The 16,998-nt window shown below is 41.6% G+C and overlaps 1 protein-coding gene across 3 annotated transcripts in view; it reads right to left on the bottom strand.

Annotated features, from left to right (window-relative positions):
* NPEPPS (aminopeptidase puromycin sensitive) overlaps positions 1-16,998 on the bottom strand; it is a 75,131-nt gene that overhangs the window by 9,924 nt on the left and 48,209 nt on the right. For all 3 annotated transcript variants that reach the window (XM_053361121.1, XM_053361123.1, XM_053361122.1), the window contains exons 10-16: positions 16,179-16,343; positions 15,840-15,944; positions 14,283-14,343; positions 10,724-10,833; positions 7,035-7,098; positions 4,289-4,428; positions 1,089-1,223 (exon numbers count right to left, since the gene is read on the bottom strand). In XM_053361121.1, coding sequence (XP_053217096.1) covers positions 1,089-1,223; positions 4,289-4,428; positions 7,035-7,098; positions 10,724-10,833; positions 14,283-14,343; positions 15,840-15,944; positions 16,179-16,343 — 780 coding nt within the window. The remainder of the gene's footprint in view (positions 1-1,088; positions 1,224-4,288; positions 4,429-7,034; positions 7,099-10,723; positions 10,834-14,282; positions 14,344-15,839; positions 15,945-16,178; positions 16,344-16,998) is intronic.

The raw sequence follows: 16,998 nt of genomic DNA on the forward strand, positions 1-16,998 counted from the left end.
AGTTTAAAAAACGCTGGTTTAACTGGGAGACATTACACCCACCCAAGTAAATCACTCTTGCATTCTCTTTACCATTCTCAAATTTAAAAGGCATGTTACTTAAGAACCTACATTCTCTATGCAGGACCCAATGGAACTTTTTGTTAAAATTAACCAGAATCAATCTATTCTGGTTTCTCAAGGGAAAACACAGCAAGGAAAGTCACCCACAGATTTGTTATGCAAATCCTTCCATTTCACACGCTCTCACATAACCCCCACCCCTGAAACCAGGAGGTCAGGGTGTGTGGGGAACCTATGGCACTGACATGGCTGTGCTTATTTCACATATCTGCAACTGCTTGTATAAGGGCAGTTTAGTACCAGGCACAAAATTCAGCACCAGCTCTTTCTACAAAGTAGCACTTGTAGCTGTAGCAAGCAGCTTCTAAATGCCAGGCACTGCTCAAGTGAGATCCCGAGAGACCCAAAGATCACAGAGTGGAGCTTCTGTGCTCTGTATAGCACCTCCCCACAAGCAGAAGCGGCAGAAAAAATAATGCAAAATTAGCCAAAACAAACATAGTGGTCAGGATTCAAAGAAACATGAAACCAGTCTCAGCACTTGGCTAACTGCTTTTGAAACTGAAGGGGATATCAAAAGCAGCTCAAGATACTACAAAGGAGTCACCTATTCAAAAAAGTAGAAAATAAAGTAAAATAAAATAAAGACTTGGCTTGCAGAATACCACTAAGCATAAATCAGGACCTTCCACTTGATAACTCATTTGCATAATTTATTCATGTTTCAGAATACTGGTTATCTAAGTTTAAACACATTGCTCAGGCTATTAGCTTAAAGTAAAATATTCTCTTGCAGGAAAACAGCATTATGACCAGCTGGGGCTACAGGGCCTTTGATTGATCACGCTGAGGTGAAACTTTCACACCTCACTAACAAGATGCCAAATTCATTAACTGCAACTGTATGCTGTAGATGCTGTACCTCCAGAAATAGCACCTAACTTTGAGGAGACATTTCTACAACAACGGAAGCAAAAGTGGGGGGGGGGCAGGTTAATGAAGAGAGAAGACAGGCAATCACTTACCAAAGAAAAAAGATCATTCTGCAGCCCCAACCTGTCCACAGGGGGTAAGGAGAGGTCACGGATAGCTGGGAGCAAACTCTCCAGCATGTCAGAACTGTATTGTGTACGGTAAAACCCTACCGTTCCCAGGTTCAGCTGAAAATACACAATGAATAAATTCAGTCAGCAGCTTACAGAAGACAACCGAGAAACAAATCCACAGTCCCCAAATTACCTTTGACTGTATTTGAGTCAAACAGGGAGAACAGAACCAGGCAATTATTTTATATCACTGGTAGTACTTCGTGCAGGAAGATAAATGAGAATTACCATCAACAGAAGGTCAGCTTTAACAGAGAAGAGTTTCAAAAAGAGAAGAGATTAAAGTTCTTGTACTATCAAACTGACAATCAGAAAGATGGCTAGTTTTCCTTACTGGAAAGGACCATGTTTAGTTTGATTAGATTTGTGCATCACTTCTCTCATCAAAGAGAGTCCTGAAGTTTTATAGCCAGAGTGAAGAACCTCCAACTTAAAGGATAATCCTGGCCCACCAGGCTTCCCATTTGGGCTGTGAGGCCAAATTGGGCAAGCCACATCCACCCACCCTAAACCTCCCGTCCTGCAGGTAAGAGCAGGGGCTTGGCCAAAGCCTGCTGGAGCCACTTTCAAACTGCCCGACAACCAGCTGGTTGTCAGGAGCCTTTCAAACACTGTGCAAAACAGGATTGCCCCAAAAAGGTGTGCGACCTTGCTTGGTCCAGGGAAAGGTTGTCCCAAGATACTGACATCCCAAACACTGCAAGGCTTTATAGGTCAAAACCAGCACTCTGAATTAGGCTTGGAAAGAAATGGCAGAGGATGCTCTTCCCACAACACTCAGGGGATTCCTTTTACAAAGTGCTTGTAGTTGGAAGGCTCTCTTAGATCAAGATGCAATGCGCCACCTTCATGCAGACCACATTTTTGTCTTGTTTAAAGTGATTTTATTATTACAAGCACTTAATAGCCACATTAATATCCGAGTCACCTTTTGCAGACCCTTTAGCATGTCTACTACCAGCAGGTAGCTGTTATTGCTGTGCAAAACATAAAAGGTAAAGGTAAAGGTACCCCTGCCCGTGCGGGCCAGTCTTGACAGACTCTGGGGTTGTGCGCTCATCTCGCTCTAGAGGCCGGGAGCCAGCGCTGTCCGCAGACACTTCCGGGTCACGTGGCCAGCGTGACAAAGCTGCTCCGGCGAACCAGCACCAGAGCAGCACACGGAACGCCGTTTACCTTCCCGCTAGAAAGCGGTACCTATTTATCTACTTGCACTTAATTGTGCTTTCGAACTGCTAGGTGGGCAGGAGCTGGGACCGAACGATGGGAGCTCACCCCGCCGCGGGGATTCGAACCGCCGACCATGCAATCGGCAAGTCCTAGGCGCTGAGGTTTTACCCACAGCGCCACCTGCGTCCCTGTGCAAAACATAGTGCTATTTTAATTTCTGTAGCGCTTTGCCCTGTAGAAAGCATATTGTGGTTCTTCTGACTGCAACACGCCTACAAGGCAGATCAGTGTGAGACAGTTTTTTTCAACCAGTGTGCTGTGGCACCCTGGGGTGCCTTGAAGAATGGTCAGGGTGCTGCAAGCAACACTGGCCTCTGTCCCTTTTCATTCCATCCCTCCTCTGATGATCTCTCACGTCTCTGCCTCCCAAAGGCTTGCACAGCTGTTTGTTGCAGCAGCCCTGGCTATAAGATCCATAGGCGAATAGTGCCTCTGGGGCGGGCCAGGGGGTGCTTCCCAGCCCGGGCCCCTGTATGAGGAGGAACCTCTCTATGGGGTGGGGGTGGGGCAGCTCAGAGACCAGGGACAGCAGCAGTGGCTGCCTGGAGGACTCCCAAGAAGAGAGGGCTGATGGAACACTCCACAAGAGAAGGTGTTTGAAAAAGGGTGAGAGGCTGCCAGCTCTGCAAGCAAGGGGTGACATAACTGGGCTCCTGAGCCCCACAGAGGTGCCGAAGAAAGGATGTAGTTGGTCAAGGGAGCCATGGATTCAAAAAGTTTGAAAACCTCTGGTGTGAGAGATCATTATTTCTGTATTGCTACAAGGTAAGAGGGGATTAGAAAGTCTGTGTCTTGTGCCCATGCTGAATAGTATGTACACATAATCATACTTGGTGCTGTTGGAGGATGCTTAGTTTACTGCCCTCCAGGATGTGGGAGAATCACCTGGAAACAAAGGGACTGGAATGGCAAGCTTCAAAGCCAGAAATAATCAGCCTTGATAGCAAGTGACATTCATTCAGCAATTCCATTACCACTGTCCTTGTCCTATCTGCATATGTATATTAACTGTGCCAACATTCACCAAGTCTCAACAATCCTTTCCCAGCCTCTGACATCTTAGAGAAGGAACAGCTCAACAATCCAAAATTATAAACCAAAGCAACTTGCACGTTCATGGATATATCCTAAGTTCGCAACATCTAACTTAAGTGAAGATTATGGACTCCTACTTCTGGAACTCCATCCAAGTAACGTGCCTGCCACCAAAAAGATTTTGAAGACATACTTGTTTCAACTTTTTTTGGTAATCCTCTTTGCAAAAGAAAAAAAATTGACCGCAAAAAAACCTCTCTCAACCAACATATTACATTTTATGAAGTAAGTAAAACTGGATTTTAAAATTATTTTGGTATGATTCCTGCTAGTTTTTTGGAATATTGGTTTCACAGCTGATTATTAGAATATTATTTTTTAATGATTTTGCTTATGCTGGGCTAAATGATGTTTTAACTGTTACTGCTAGCTGGCATTTTTGATATTATAATATATTAACTTTGCCCTCTTATATTTTAATGGAACTGTGATATGTGTTATATGTTTGTAAGCAACCTAGATAGAATGGCCTTAAAATCATTCAAATAATTAAATAAGCAAGCACCTCTTCTCTTCTGAAATCCACAATTAAAAATTAGTTCATATAGTATCTCTGATTTATAGCTACTTTTTCAGACAACAGCAGCTACTATAACTTTATCAGCCAGAAGGACTCAGGACACTTCCATAGTCCTGGTGTTTGGGTTGTGAGGCAGCACAACTTTAAGGTAACAAGACCATAATATGCTGCAAGAAGATGCATCTTAGAGCACTGTGCTGGCCAATCAAGGTGCTGACCATGTTTCGACAATCTGCCAGGTTAATTCAGAAGACTGTCTCCCCTTTCTGCTCACCTTCACCCACTGCTCTGGCTTCACGTCTTTCAAAACCAACGTCAACTCGGGCTTGTCCATCAACACTTGCATTTTGGCATGGGTTGGGTCTTCACTTGTACAGATGCTGATGGGTATCATCCACAGAGGGTTACCATCCCCTATATGAAAAAAGAGAAGAATGCCTGACAGAACAAGGCATGGTATGGCAAACTGCCCGGCCCCACGGAAACACCCCTTTTATAGCATTAAACTCACAGCTGCTCCAAGTCAGCACATTTGTATAGTATCAATGCAATGATTCTGCAAAGGGAAAATATCTAAGTTCCTTTTTAAAAAATAAATAATAATAATCTGAAGAGCACTTTGGAGATCTACGACTTATATTTCAGAACAGTAGTTCTCAAGTTCAGCACTCCAGTTCAAATGAAATGATCGATTGACTTCCTGCAGACTGTAACCGAGGGAGAGATATGAGGGACCATTCCATGGGCTCTGCTGACATGCTGGCTCCCTTCCTCATCTGTCACTTGGTAGCAGCCATTTCATCAGGCTGCAGCAGAGAGAGGTGGGAAATGGCCACTCTGTTAGCTCTGCTGGGACAGCAACTCCATTTGGCTCCTCCACTCCCTGAGCTGTTCCCATTCCGGTGGGTCATTACAAGTACTGCTATGAAACTAGGAACTGGTGTCAAAGTTTACTCATTTCCCTCTTTCCTCCTCATCCTTTTCCTTTATAGTGTTATGTCTTTTGAGTTATAAGACTGCTGGCAAGGACTGTCTTTTTCCAGTCACTTTGAAGGTGGAGGTGTCATTAAAAGCTAGGCACGAACTATTTATATGAAGAATTACTCCTTTAAACACACACATTTAGCCATATTGGGCTTGGGTTAGGCAGTGCAACACCTGCTAAAAGTCAGAACCGTGTGGTACCAGTTCAAGTGAGGCCTGCACCCTTTTAAGCAAGCCAGCTTGGAAAGAAAGGGTGCTCTGGTGCCAATACATCAATGCTACAACTGAATGGTTATCCTTTCACACATCCCAGATGGTTCTAATGTTTAGCTATTAAAAGTAACTCCACAGAAGGGAGACAAATGTGAGGAGGAAACACAGTATGGTTATATGTTTGTGTGAGAATGTGTGAAAATTTCTCAGGGCTGCTCTTGCTTCTGTCAACCTGAGCAAACAGCTGCTTAAGCAGAAGCACGGAAAGTTCAGTGCTATCCCACTGAGTTCATTTAGCAAGCTACTCCTGGGATTGGGAAAAGTATGAAACATTCCAAATCTTCATTACTTTCCTTTGAAAAATATTCATAAAGCTATTCAACCACCATGGTTTTCAAGCAATGAAAACTGCACAAAGAGCTTAGAAAATATATGCTCCTGCATAAACTCTACAAAACTATTCAATTCTGCTCATGAATGCTTAGATGAACTCTTACGTTCAGTCTGGTAATGAATATGAAAGAAATACTGTATTTTCAAGAGCAGCAAATAGAATGGTCATAGGAAGGAAATACATTGCTAGGAACAAATATGAGAGCTTAATCTGCTCAGCTTAGAAAAAGAAAGGTTGAACAGGGACATAATTACACTCCACAATAAAAAGGTAAATAGAAATAGAAGCAGTTATAGATAGCTGCAGATATAAGGCTAAAAGCTGACTGTTAGCAAATATAATCTTGAAAGTCAATGAATGTTTTGAACTAGTGAGAGGTATGACATTCTGGAACAGTGAAGATAGCTTAGTTTAAGAGTATATAGTCATGCCTCCTTCACCGGATTGTCTGTAAGATAAGGTGGGTTCTCTTACTTCTCTTCTTGAAAGGGAGTACCACAATTAGCAACAGAATATCCTCTAAGTTCCTTCAGGTCTCTTTCAAACCCAGCGTCTGACTGTTATATTTGCCACCAGGAAAGTAATCTCTGCATCCTCACGTAGGAGGAGCCAGTGGCTTGTTTGCCTTTTTGTTATGTGCTTTCTCCTGGAACACATGGTATTACTGCTTGCATCAGTAATCCGGTGCTATTTGAAGAAGGGGTGGCTAACCCATGGCCCGCCACATACTGGACTCCAGTTCAAATCAGTCCTAGCAGCATGGCCAATGGTCAGGGATAATGAGTTTTAGTACAGCAAAATATGGAAGTCCACTGGTTAGCTACTCCTGCACTAAAGGCTCCTTCCTGAAGTGGAGCTGTATCTTGATTACGTGCACTGATGACTCTGCCGTCCGGCACAGATAATGCTAAAAGCTTTTTTTTTTTTTGTCCTTTCTAACTGTGATAAATAAGCACTCAGATATCTACCAACTACATGCCGAACAAAGGCTAAATATGTGATTTGTCAAATATGTGTGGCAACGGAGCAGCTGAGTGCAGTATCTGCAATATTGAATCCATTCTCCACTAGAGTTCCATGTGCAGGAGGAGGGGGAAACACTGTGTAAATCCATTTCTACTGCCTTCCAGAAATGTTCTGGATACACATAGGCACCGAGTACACATTGTAAAGAAAATTTAAAGGCAGATTACAATCTTCCTAGTTAAAACATGCAGACTGTAAGAAGGAAAATAATGAAAAACTAGAACTTCAGGCTTAGTAGTTCATTTTTATATATATAAAAAAGATCAAGTTATTTCAAACATCTAAATCCTAAAAAGGACACCTGCCTGCAGAAACTGACAGTGCAAGTGCTGTTTCCCAGAATGGTTGGTGTCACGTACAATATGGTGCGCTGCTTGGCTCCTGCTATTAGCCATCGCCTTACCACTATATGGTCCGCTGGCACAGAATTTCTTCTGGACTAGCTTCAACACTTTTTCATCTTCTCGCTGGAGTAGAGAACAAGAGGCAAGAATAGTATTCAAAGGTTTCAAATAAGATCATATGCCCAGAACCCATCCAGCTATGAAGGCCTCATTCCTTGAATTCACAGGCCACATTAGGCTGGTCAAATGTCCAACATGCTGAGCTGCTACTTCTTTCCCAATTCTCACCCCCCTCTGTTGTTGCCCTCGCATTCCCACATACCTTTTTTCTGTTGGTCCCAATGATCTCTGGTGCCCCAGTCACAGCTGCCATGTTTTCTTATGACACTGTATTGTATCACATATAATATAGCATAACCAGGACTGGGTTATCAGTGGCTACAGGTTAAGTAGGACAAATGAGATTCTAGCAAGACAGATTAGGTAGTCTGGTTGCCTGGCAAAATGTGGCCCTGGCTCAAGCTGATCCATGGTTCAGTTTAACAAACTTAAATTCTACATCAGGCCTCAGGCCTTGAACATAAGAGGACATAATCAAATGTGTTTGGATGAGGGTCTCCAGTTAAATAACTATTCAAAGCCTCTCATGCAATGCTGCTAATAAGACTTCAGGGATATAGAGGACCAAAATATAGACTTTTATGGCTGAATGGTTTTCACCACAAAAACTGAAGTTTCTATGCTTAACCACAACCATCCCAATGATTATTTGAGGAGTGAGTGTTGTGGCTTACAAATGAAGGCAACGACCTGAAAGATGGATATGGAAGAAAACACATCTGAGCACCCTGCTGAGTAACCAAAACCACTTCTCATCTGGGATTAGGGGGCGGTGCTCCCAAACCAATAACTTAAGTGCCTTATAGCACCCTTCTTTTCAAATGAAGCAAATTTGCCACAATTGATAATTTATCATATTGTTGTACTATATGACTCTATGACTTTATGTTAAATTACAATTGTTTTAGAGGAAAGTCATACCAAAACTTGGAATAGTGCTTAGGTCTCAGTCCTTAAGAGCATGAGTCATGACACAGGAAGTTCCTGCTGCAAATCTCAGCCCAGCAATGAAATCACTGGAGAGCCTTATGAGGCACTTTTTCTGCCCCCAAAATAGCATTTGCAACATGGGACTTAAACTGGCTCCCTTTAGAGAGTTACGTCTAATGAATACATAAGTACTTGTACTTTGGAAAATGTTGTATAATGTCACATTAATTACAAACGAATATGGATATTCTTCTAGTAAAGGTAAAGGGACCCCTGACCATTAGGTCCAGTCGTGGTCGACTGGGGTTGCACACTCATCTCACTTTATTGGCCGAGGGAGCCGACGTACAGCTTCTGGGTCATGTGGCCAGTGTGACTAAGCCGCTTCTGGCGAACCAGAGCAGTGCACGGAAACGCCATTTACCTTCCCGCCGGAGTGGTACCTATTTATCTACTTGCACTTTTGATGTGCTTTTGAACTGCTAGGTTGGCAGGAGCAGGGACAGAGCAACAGGAGCTCACCCCGTTGTGGGGATTCGAAGCGCCGACCTTCTGATCGGCAAGTCCTAGGCTCTGTGGTTTAACCCACTGCGCCACCCGCGTTCTTCTAGTGTTTAGAAAATTGAGGCTTGCTACACCATTTACATTTCCCATCTTCTTCCCACACCCGAGTCCTGTTTTCTCAACCCTCTCCCATAAATCCTGCCCTCTACTCTACTGCTTCATCCATTCTGTTTTTAGTTGCAGCTCCAAGTAACAATTTAGAATAGTTTCCTTCCTGCATTTACAAGCTTGTTATTTTTGGTGGGGAAGACCCCAAACACCGGCAAAAAAATTCTTATCTAAGATTTTGAAAGTTATCACAGCAATGCACTGTTAAAAACAGTCCGCTGCACAAAGCACTGGAGGAGCAAGGGCATTCTAGGAAAGCAACTCATTCATCTCACACCTTTAGCACCTGCTATTCTTCCTCAGAGGAATCAGATGCAGGGGTGGGGTGGGGCACAGGAGAAACAGAATTAGGGACATTCTTCCAAATGGACTTCAGAATTTGGAGAATTGTCCACAAATGGAGAAACAGAATTTGTGTACAGCTTACAAATGGACTTCAATGGCAAGTCCAAATTAAGCAACAAACCATTTCAAAGCTGTACTGCCTAGGCTCCCTTATTATAACTGCTTTCTAGAGAGCAGCAAAAATATTTCTCATCTGGCTCCCCCTCAACCTCATTCTAGATTTTGTGTTATTTAAATTGTTTTCATGTTTTATTTATAGACATCCTAGGACTGACAAGCAGGATAGAAATGTTTCAATGACTAAAATAATCTGTAGGAGCATTACTGGTTGTTTAATAAATTGGTGAGGCTCATTTGATATCAGGACAAAACTGACATTTGGTATCATTGGCCCAGCCCTGTGGAATGTTCTCAATCAGCAGATGTATTCTTTATTTGCTGAAAAGTTTGCTGAAAACTTTTCTTTGCCACCAGGCTTATGTGGACAATTAAAGAAAAAATTCTTTAATAATTAGCTGGTGATCTATTTTAATCTTTCTTTAAAAAATTTTTTTATTTTAAGTTACAAATAAATTAGATCTAAGAAAGAAGAAAATGGCTTAATTTTTATGTGTTTTTTATTGCAAATCGTTGCAAATCGCTTTGCTATTTTTAAATGAAATTACGGCATGCAAGCATTTTAATAAATAAAAAATAAAGAACATCTCAGAAGGAATTTGCCAACTTTGTAATCAGCAAGGGACTCTAGAGTTGAGGTTTTTGGTAATCCATGAATCCATGTAAACAGATGCACCAAATTGTATCAGTAGTTTTGATGCAGCATTCAGTGTTAGGAATTTAAGACTTTCTGGCTATGATGGTAACTACTGAAAGTTCATGTGAGCAATGCTTAAGCAAGAGAAGGAGTAGCTGAATTCAGGTGTGAGGCTTCAGTACCCTGCATCTTCATTCCTCATTTGTTCCAGAAATAGAACACAAAAATATACAGTATTAGCTTGATTTGCACAATTTACCCATCATTGGATTTTTAAGTGCAGAGTATATAACCATCAGTATTATCACCAATGTCTACACTAACTAATCAATTCAGTTGCTCCCACAAGTGATGCTAGGAAAATCTGCTTGCAAATCTGCTTTATTTGCATAATCTATCCAGTTTAGTCAACCATTCCAATTAGGAATACATTTTCTGCCTTTGCCATCTCTAAAATATCACAAATTTTATGAAGCCTTCAATATCACAGTAAGAAGATGTAAATTCAATGTTTTTGAAATTTTGACTCATTTATTCAACTTAGATGCTGGTGACGTGTGAATGCACGTGTTGTGTTTGACAGAAAATGCGTAATTCAGGCATCAAGCTCAACCATGGTTCAGGAAGCGTAAGTACGGAATGGCATGATGTCTGCAATAACACACTACGGTTTGTGATCAAGTTAGAAAACTGGAGTTTCTAGTGTGTACACAAAATACTATTCAAGCTAACTAAGGTTTGGTATAATATTTGAACTGACAAGCCAGAAGTTACAGCTGCTGTTCCAGAGGGCCCTTTCCAATACAGAAATGGGAGTGATGAGCACATGGAAAACAAACTGGGATTTGTGTCTATGTTTGAAAGCGCAATCATTTTGCATGTTGTCTCAACTGAGCCACTATAAAAGTAAGAAAGTAATATACCTACCTGTTCTGCCTCCACATAAACAAGTGGAAACCCCATTTGCTTGGTCCATGTATTCATCACAGCAGCAATAGGTTTACCACTCGATTGTTCCAGGCTTTCCCAAAGATCCTCTGTGGAAGGGGAAAAAAACTCACATGAAAATGCTCCCCCAGCTAGTAAGCAGCTGCAGTTTCATTAATACCAACACACAATTCTCTACAATTCTACTGCTGTTAATAATTTTAAAATAATTTTAATGCAAAGAGTAATTTCCAAACAATTTGTTCACAGCTCCAACAAATTCTTTTGACAAGGCAAGCAGCCATTACTCCCATGAAACCAATGGGGGGAAAGGGAATGAAACCCTACGGGGGGATTTGCTTCCCTTGTCCAATCTTCCTAACCACCAATCTACACACAGCTGCAGCATCAGGACCCTCTCAACTCAATGCTGCTGCCACTTTCAAACCTCCTACTTGGAGCCAGTGAGAATACCCCAGAAATAAAAGTTATCATTACGGCAATGCAAATGTCTTTGGTATCACAGTTTTAAGCTATGACAGCACCCCAAATTACTAGGCCCATGTTTTCTAGGGATGTGCACTTAGAAAAAATGTTTTGCTTTCCACTCATTATTATCTCAACACTTTGACTTCACCCCAATAGGCTCGCTCCTCCATTGTCTTCTGAGACAGACGGATGCTAACAACGATTGTCTTATTTCATTTGTTTTATTCATTTCTTCTTTGTTATGGTTCTACACTGATTGCAATGCTGATCCAGCCTGTTTTCTGGTGCCTCCATTTCTTAAATGAAACCCAAATATCATGAAAACTGCAGGTGCTTTACAAAGATTGCAGAAAGGGTTCCCAAAAGCTATTATGGGGTGCCATTCTCTAAGCTTCCCAGTGCTTTATGCTTCAGACTGGACAGTTTTTATGTCTTGCCACTTTTAAAAGACTCCAAGATTACCTCATCCCTGGCCTCCTACAGAATATTCCCTTGATATATCCTTTGCTAAGCAATGTAATGCCATGTGCATGCTGATCTCAGGGTCTTCTCCACATGGTTTCTGGCTGCTCCAGAGCCAGGAAAAATAGGCTGGCTCAAATCCAGTGGCTCTCTCTTGTAGTCCTGATGAAGTCAGTACTTTGCACGTGGTGAAAACAAAGGCTATGGATTGGACCTATAAAAAGGCGCACAGTCCATGCAGTGTGCTGAGCAACTATTAGGAGAATTGCCTGCAGGCTGGAGATTCATTGGCTTCTGAATTCTCCCAGTTAGAAGCTGCCCAAGGGGAATGGATTGCACTGCCCTGTTTCCCTTCCTTTAAAGGGGGGTGGGCAAGAGGGAGGTGAAATCCAAGAAGGGGTTGAAAAGAGGGAAGTAATCAACGCACCCTGAAACAGTCCAAGGAAGAAGTAATCTGGGGGGAGGGACCAGTTAAATTGCAGAAAAAAACCAAGAAAATTCAATCCAAGCAAGGAAAAGGAAGCAGGTAAAAAAAACCAACACCCCACATGTGTTCCACTCACTGAATTTGTTCAGTGCTGAAGGCAGGGATGGTCTGGAAACTATGGGATGCCTCCTCCCCGCAAGATAGCATTGACACATGACCCTGCCTGATCAATCAGAGGAAGAGCATCCCAGCATAAAGGCCTCTGGGGAATTAAAGGATTTTGCTTCTCCCATTCAGTTTTGTACTTTTCATTCATTTCTCTCAAGAGATTAATTAGGAACTAATGGTTTTGTTTTAAATTTCTTTTAGAAATGAATACACATCTGTACTAGGATGGATCTGGCTATTGCTTTGGTTTTTTTATTTAAAATGTATCACTACACACTGAAGTTACTTATAGAGGTTCACAACAATTAAAACAATATAAAATCTAAATTAAAAAGCAAATGTAACACTGAAAATAAAACAGCAAAGCAGCAGTTAATTTCCATAGGCCAACTGAAACTGAAATACATTTGCATATTTCTGCATCTGCAGACAGCAGAGTTATGACCAGTTAAGCCTGCACTGATCAATGAATTATGGGTCTTAAAAACTGCCAGGAGTCCCACAAAATCCAGAACATCTCGTATGGGTTCTGAAGTGCATCAGAAATCTCTTCTCAGTCCTGTCTTTCTGCCTGCCAGTGACATTCTGGAATTATTTGGCTGTTCAGTGTTCATTGATGCTGGTCTGTCAGCAAGAAAATAGGCTGCTGCCAGGCTGCTTCACAGCTTGTGCCAGGAATTCTTTGATTATGCTTCTTCCTGATCTCACTTGGGCTTCTCATTTGTTTCTCTTTGTCCCTTCTGTGAGCTTACATTCTGAGGCGGTTTGTGTGCCCAGACTTCATTTCTGTTTCCCTGCCTACTCCCATCGTTCCACTCTGGCTTCCCTAATCCCAATTCTGTCCAAGCAGCTAGGCTGCTTGTGTTCTAGCAAGTTCCTGAGAAATCGGAAAAAGTCTGCAGTGTACGGGTATGACTTGTCAATGCACAAAAGAAACAACTCAGATCTGTTAGGGAAAGCGCAAGTTCAAGCTGACAACATTTAAACCCTTAGTTAAGTACTTAAATTCCACTTATTTCAAGAGAATGTAGCTATGTGCCTCAGTTCTCTGTAGCCAATATATTTCCCAAGGAAGTGGGAAATTACTGAAATGTTGCAAAAAAAGAAAGGGGAAAAAAGCTAACATCTGAACTGGCTTTGAGTTGCCATACACCTGCCAGTTACATTCTGATGGAAAATAACTGCTGACAGAACTTCCTCCTCTCCCCCCACAAATCCTTTTGCTTGAAGAGAAGCTGGAATGCAAAGAGCCACACAACTTGTTTGCAACACCCAATTGAGTTTTGGGTTTGCCTTGTTAGAAGGAAAAGACTCCATCCCCCAGGGGAATCTACTTTTGAAATGGGAGGCGACAATGAAACGACAATTTGTGATATGGCTTGAGGTTCTGCTGTTCAGGCAAAGCTCCCTTTAAATAATGTCAAGTCCTTGAGCAAGTCAAAAGCAGCTCTTCAGATTGATGGTCAGAAACACTACTGAATACTTGGAACAGTAACCCAAAAAAGCATCAACAGGGTGCAATCCCTCCCTTGGCAGAGAGGTATAGTTTCAGCTCTCTGTTCTGTACAGAACTAACCATACGACTGTATTACATATATTAAGAGCAGTAAAAGCAAAATGAGCTTTTTCCCATTCCATCGTCTATTATTGATTTTCAGACATTTAATTCATGTATGATCATTTGGGGGGGGGGGTTAGCAGAGGAATTAATAGAAGATCAGGGTCAGGAAATAAACAAGCCACGTTTCCAATTCAGAATCTGATCTGGGTTTTCCCCAAAGTAAATTTAGCCTATTGCTACTGCAAATTTCCAGATGGTCAGAGAAAAGTATTGTGAGAAGGATCACACACTCATACGGATAAAGTTTGATAGGAAACACTTTGCTGGTGAACTTCCCTGCATTTCAGGCAGAAAAAAATTATCACTGGGGGGGTGCAACTTCTCTGTGTAATGTAATGTTCTGGGGACAAGGGGACAACGAAAGAGAGAGTACAAACACAACAGCCAATTACCTGTAGCTGCATTCTTATGTTGAAACTTGGTAAGGTAGAGGTGCATTCCTTTCCGGAAGTCCTGTGAATGTAATATTTTTATTTCGTTAATCTAAACAACTTCAAAATTAGCTTATCACTGGATGGGACTGGAATGTAACGTGTTGTTTTCCACCAAACTATTTATCCTTTTCATGAGCTAACAGGGTTTTTTTGGCAAACCCATATTAAATTTGTGCACCATCCTTGCACTCTTCTAGTAGCAGGCAGTCCCTTAAAACTGGCCTATTGCTGAGGAACAGAGTCACAAGCTTCTGCAACAGGAATTCACTACTTAATTTAAGAGTGCTGGAACATGTGAAACTAAATAATGCGACTTTTAGATAGGCTTTGAGCCTCTACACTATTAAGCCCCAATACCAATTTTTAGATCCTTCCAATCCTGTGGCAACTCCTAACCACTTTAACTTAACCTTTCTGCTGCTCACAGATATTTTGTGCTATTTGCAACCATTCTGATGCATTAATGGTTGAAAGCCAGTTGAAAAGCATTCAAAAAACATTTCAAAACGTTTTAAACATTAGTTGAAAAATAAGGAACCTTGAAATTGCAAAGTCCACTTGGGCACTTAAATGGATAGTCTGATTAAAATCAGTATTGAAAAACTTTATCTGCTTTTCATTTCATACTATAATAATTATTCTTTCACTGCAAAATGCATTTACAAATGTATTTTAAAGTGGTTAATTTTAGAACAGCCATATGTGAGCAGCTTTTTGGAATACTGAATTAAGGAAGATTAAAACAGTGTTAACAAGGCAGTTTCAATATAATTTTAATGATTAAAAATGACAAAATTGAAAAGCATGAAGTCTGGCATTGACTTAGAATTCAAATCATACATACTACGCCATAAAAAACAAGAGGCGTGGACAGCAGGTGAATGCAGGGTGCCTATTTACATAACATGTAAAATTGTGACTTGCTCTTGTGCCCCACGTGTTGATTCTACACACCAGAGAATTTTGGGAACCGACCCAAATCCAATTCTGGGAACCAACCAGATCTTCCGAAAAGTGATTGAGAGTAAGAATTTCAGCTTAAGGCAAATAAAGATCCTGGGTTGCATCCAGATGTATGGAGCATATTTAATATTAATAAGGGTCACAATTAGCCACATAGAGTAATGGAATCAACATTGAATCATAGAATTGTAGAGCTGGAAGGGACCCCAAGGGTCATCTAGTCCAACCCCCTGCAATGCAGGAATCTCAGCTACAGCATCCATGACAGATCCAACCTCTGCTTAAAAAGCTCCAAGGAAGGAGAGAGATATACAGAGATAGGATCTGAATGTCAGATGCTAAAGACAAAGCTAAGGAGAAGGCCACCACTTTCATGTTTTGCTGCTCAACTCCCAGAGGTATCTGGTTGTGCAGCTGCTGGAAACAGAAAGCTGGACTAAATGGACCTTTGCTTGATCCACCAAGCTCCTCACCACAACCCTTTCTACATAAAAGAACACAGAACATCCACAGTTACCCTAGCTGTCAGTGGCAGTAAAGTTATAGATTTACCTCATCCCCAACGTAGTCATGTAGCATTCTAATTACTGACGCACCCTTGCTGTAAGAGATTGCATCAAATATTTCATCTACTTCAGATGGATGGCCCACATTGACCTGGGGTGAGAAAGGCAACAAGTCATCAAAAGAGACCACATTTGACTTGCATCTCCAGTTACAGATATACGAAGCAGTGTTAAGGTAACTAAATCATTTAGTCTCTAAGATAAAGCATTCTTGGTTGCTTTCCTCCGGCACCCCAGCCCGTTATCAGAGGAAGAATTTCTAACAATGAGAGAGCATGCAGCAAAGCATATGCAAACTCCACTGTTTGCAGCAGTTGGCACTCACTTCAATAGGGTGACTGTTGTCTAAGGCATCCAGCTCCTGAGCTCGTGTGTAATCGGCAGAAACAAATTGTGTCCAGATATCGTATTCTGGAAAACAATGGTCCACACAGAGGTACTCAATCCAGGATGCAAAGCCCTCATTGAGCCATAGATGGGTCCACCATTCCTACGAAGAATTGAGAAAATTGCTGATACTAAAAGCAGAGCACCAGAGCATTAAGATAAAAGGACAAGGAGTTGTCATTGGTCTCTGAGATCTCAGGTCTCCATCACTGAAACCTCTGATTCTCTTAGAGATGTGGAACTCCTTACTAACAGTGGATAAGAAATAACTAACCGAATTCTACATAAACTCAATCTGAATTTGATGTTGGGGTGGGGGGGACGGACAGAAATTCCCAACTCTACCGCAGCTTCTAGTAGATCAGGTTTCAAGGTAAACTTCTAGGGCTTCAATGCTCAGAAGCATTACCAGGATTAATGCAAGTGAGGACAATGATGAAATCCACTCTAACCACACTTTTCAATCCCCCCCTCCCACCACCTAGAAAATATTCTCCTTTTACACATTTTTGTGGTCTTTGAAAGTTTCATCTAGGCAGTCAGTCAGCCAAATACAGGCCTGCAAGGCAAACTGAGCCATGTAGCAATAACTGCTGGTCACGTGATTTGCAGCTGAAGGGAAGAGGGTTAAAAAATCCTGCCCTACCACCCCTCTTAGCACCCTCCAACCTCAGTGTTCAATGTGTTGTCTTTCAAACCTATGTTCACAGATACTAGAAATGGGCTTTTTAATTTTTTTTTTAAAAAAGAGCTGAAAT

This window comes from Podarcis raffonei, chromosome 13 (assembly GCF_027172205.1).
Source record: "Podarcis raffonei isolate rPodRaf1 chromosome 13, rPodRaf1.pri, whole genome shotgun sequence".
Lineage (NCBI taxonomy): Eukaryota > Metazoa > Chordata > Lepidosauria > Squamata > Lacertidae > Podarcis > Podarcis raffonei.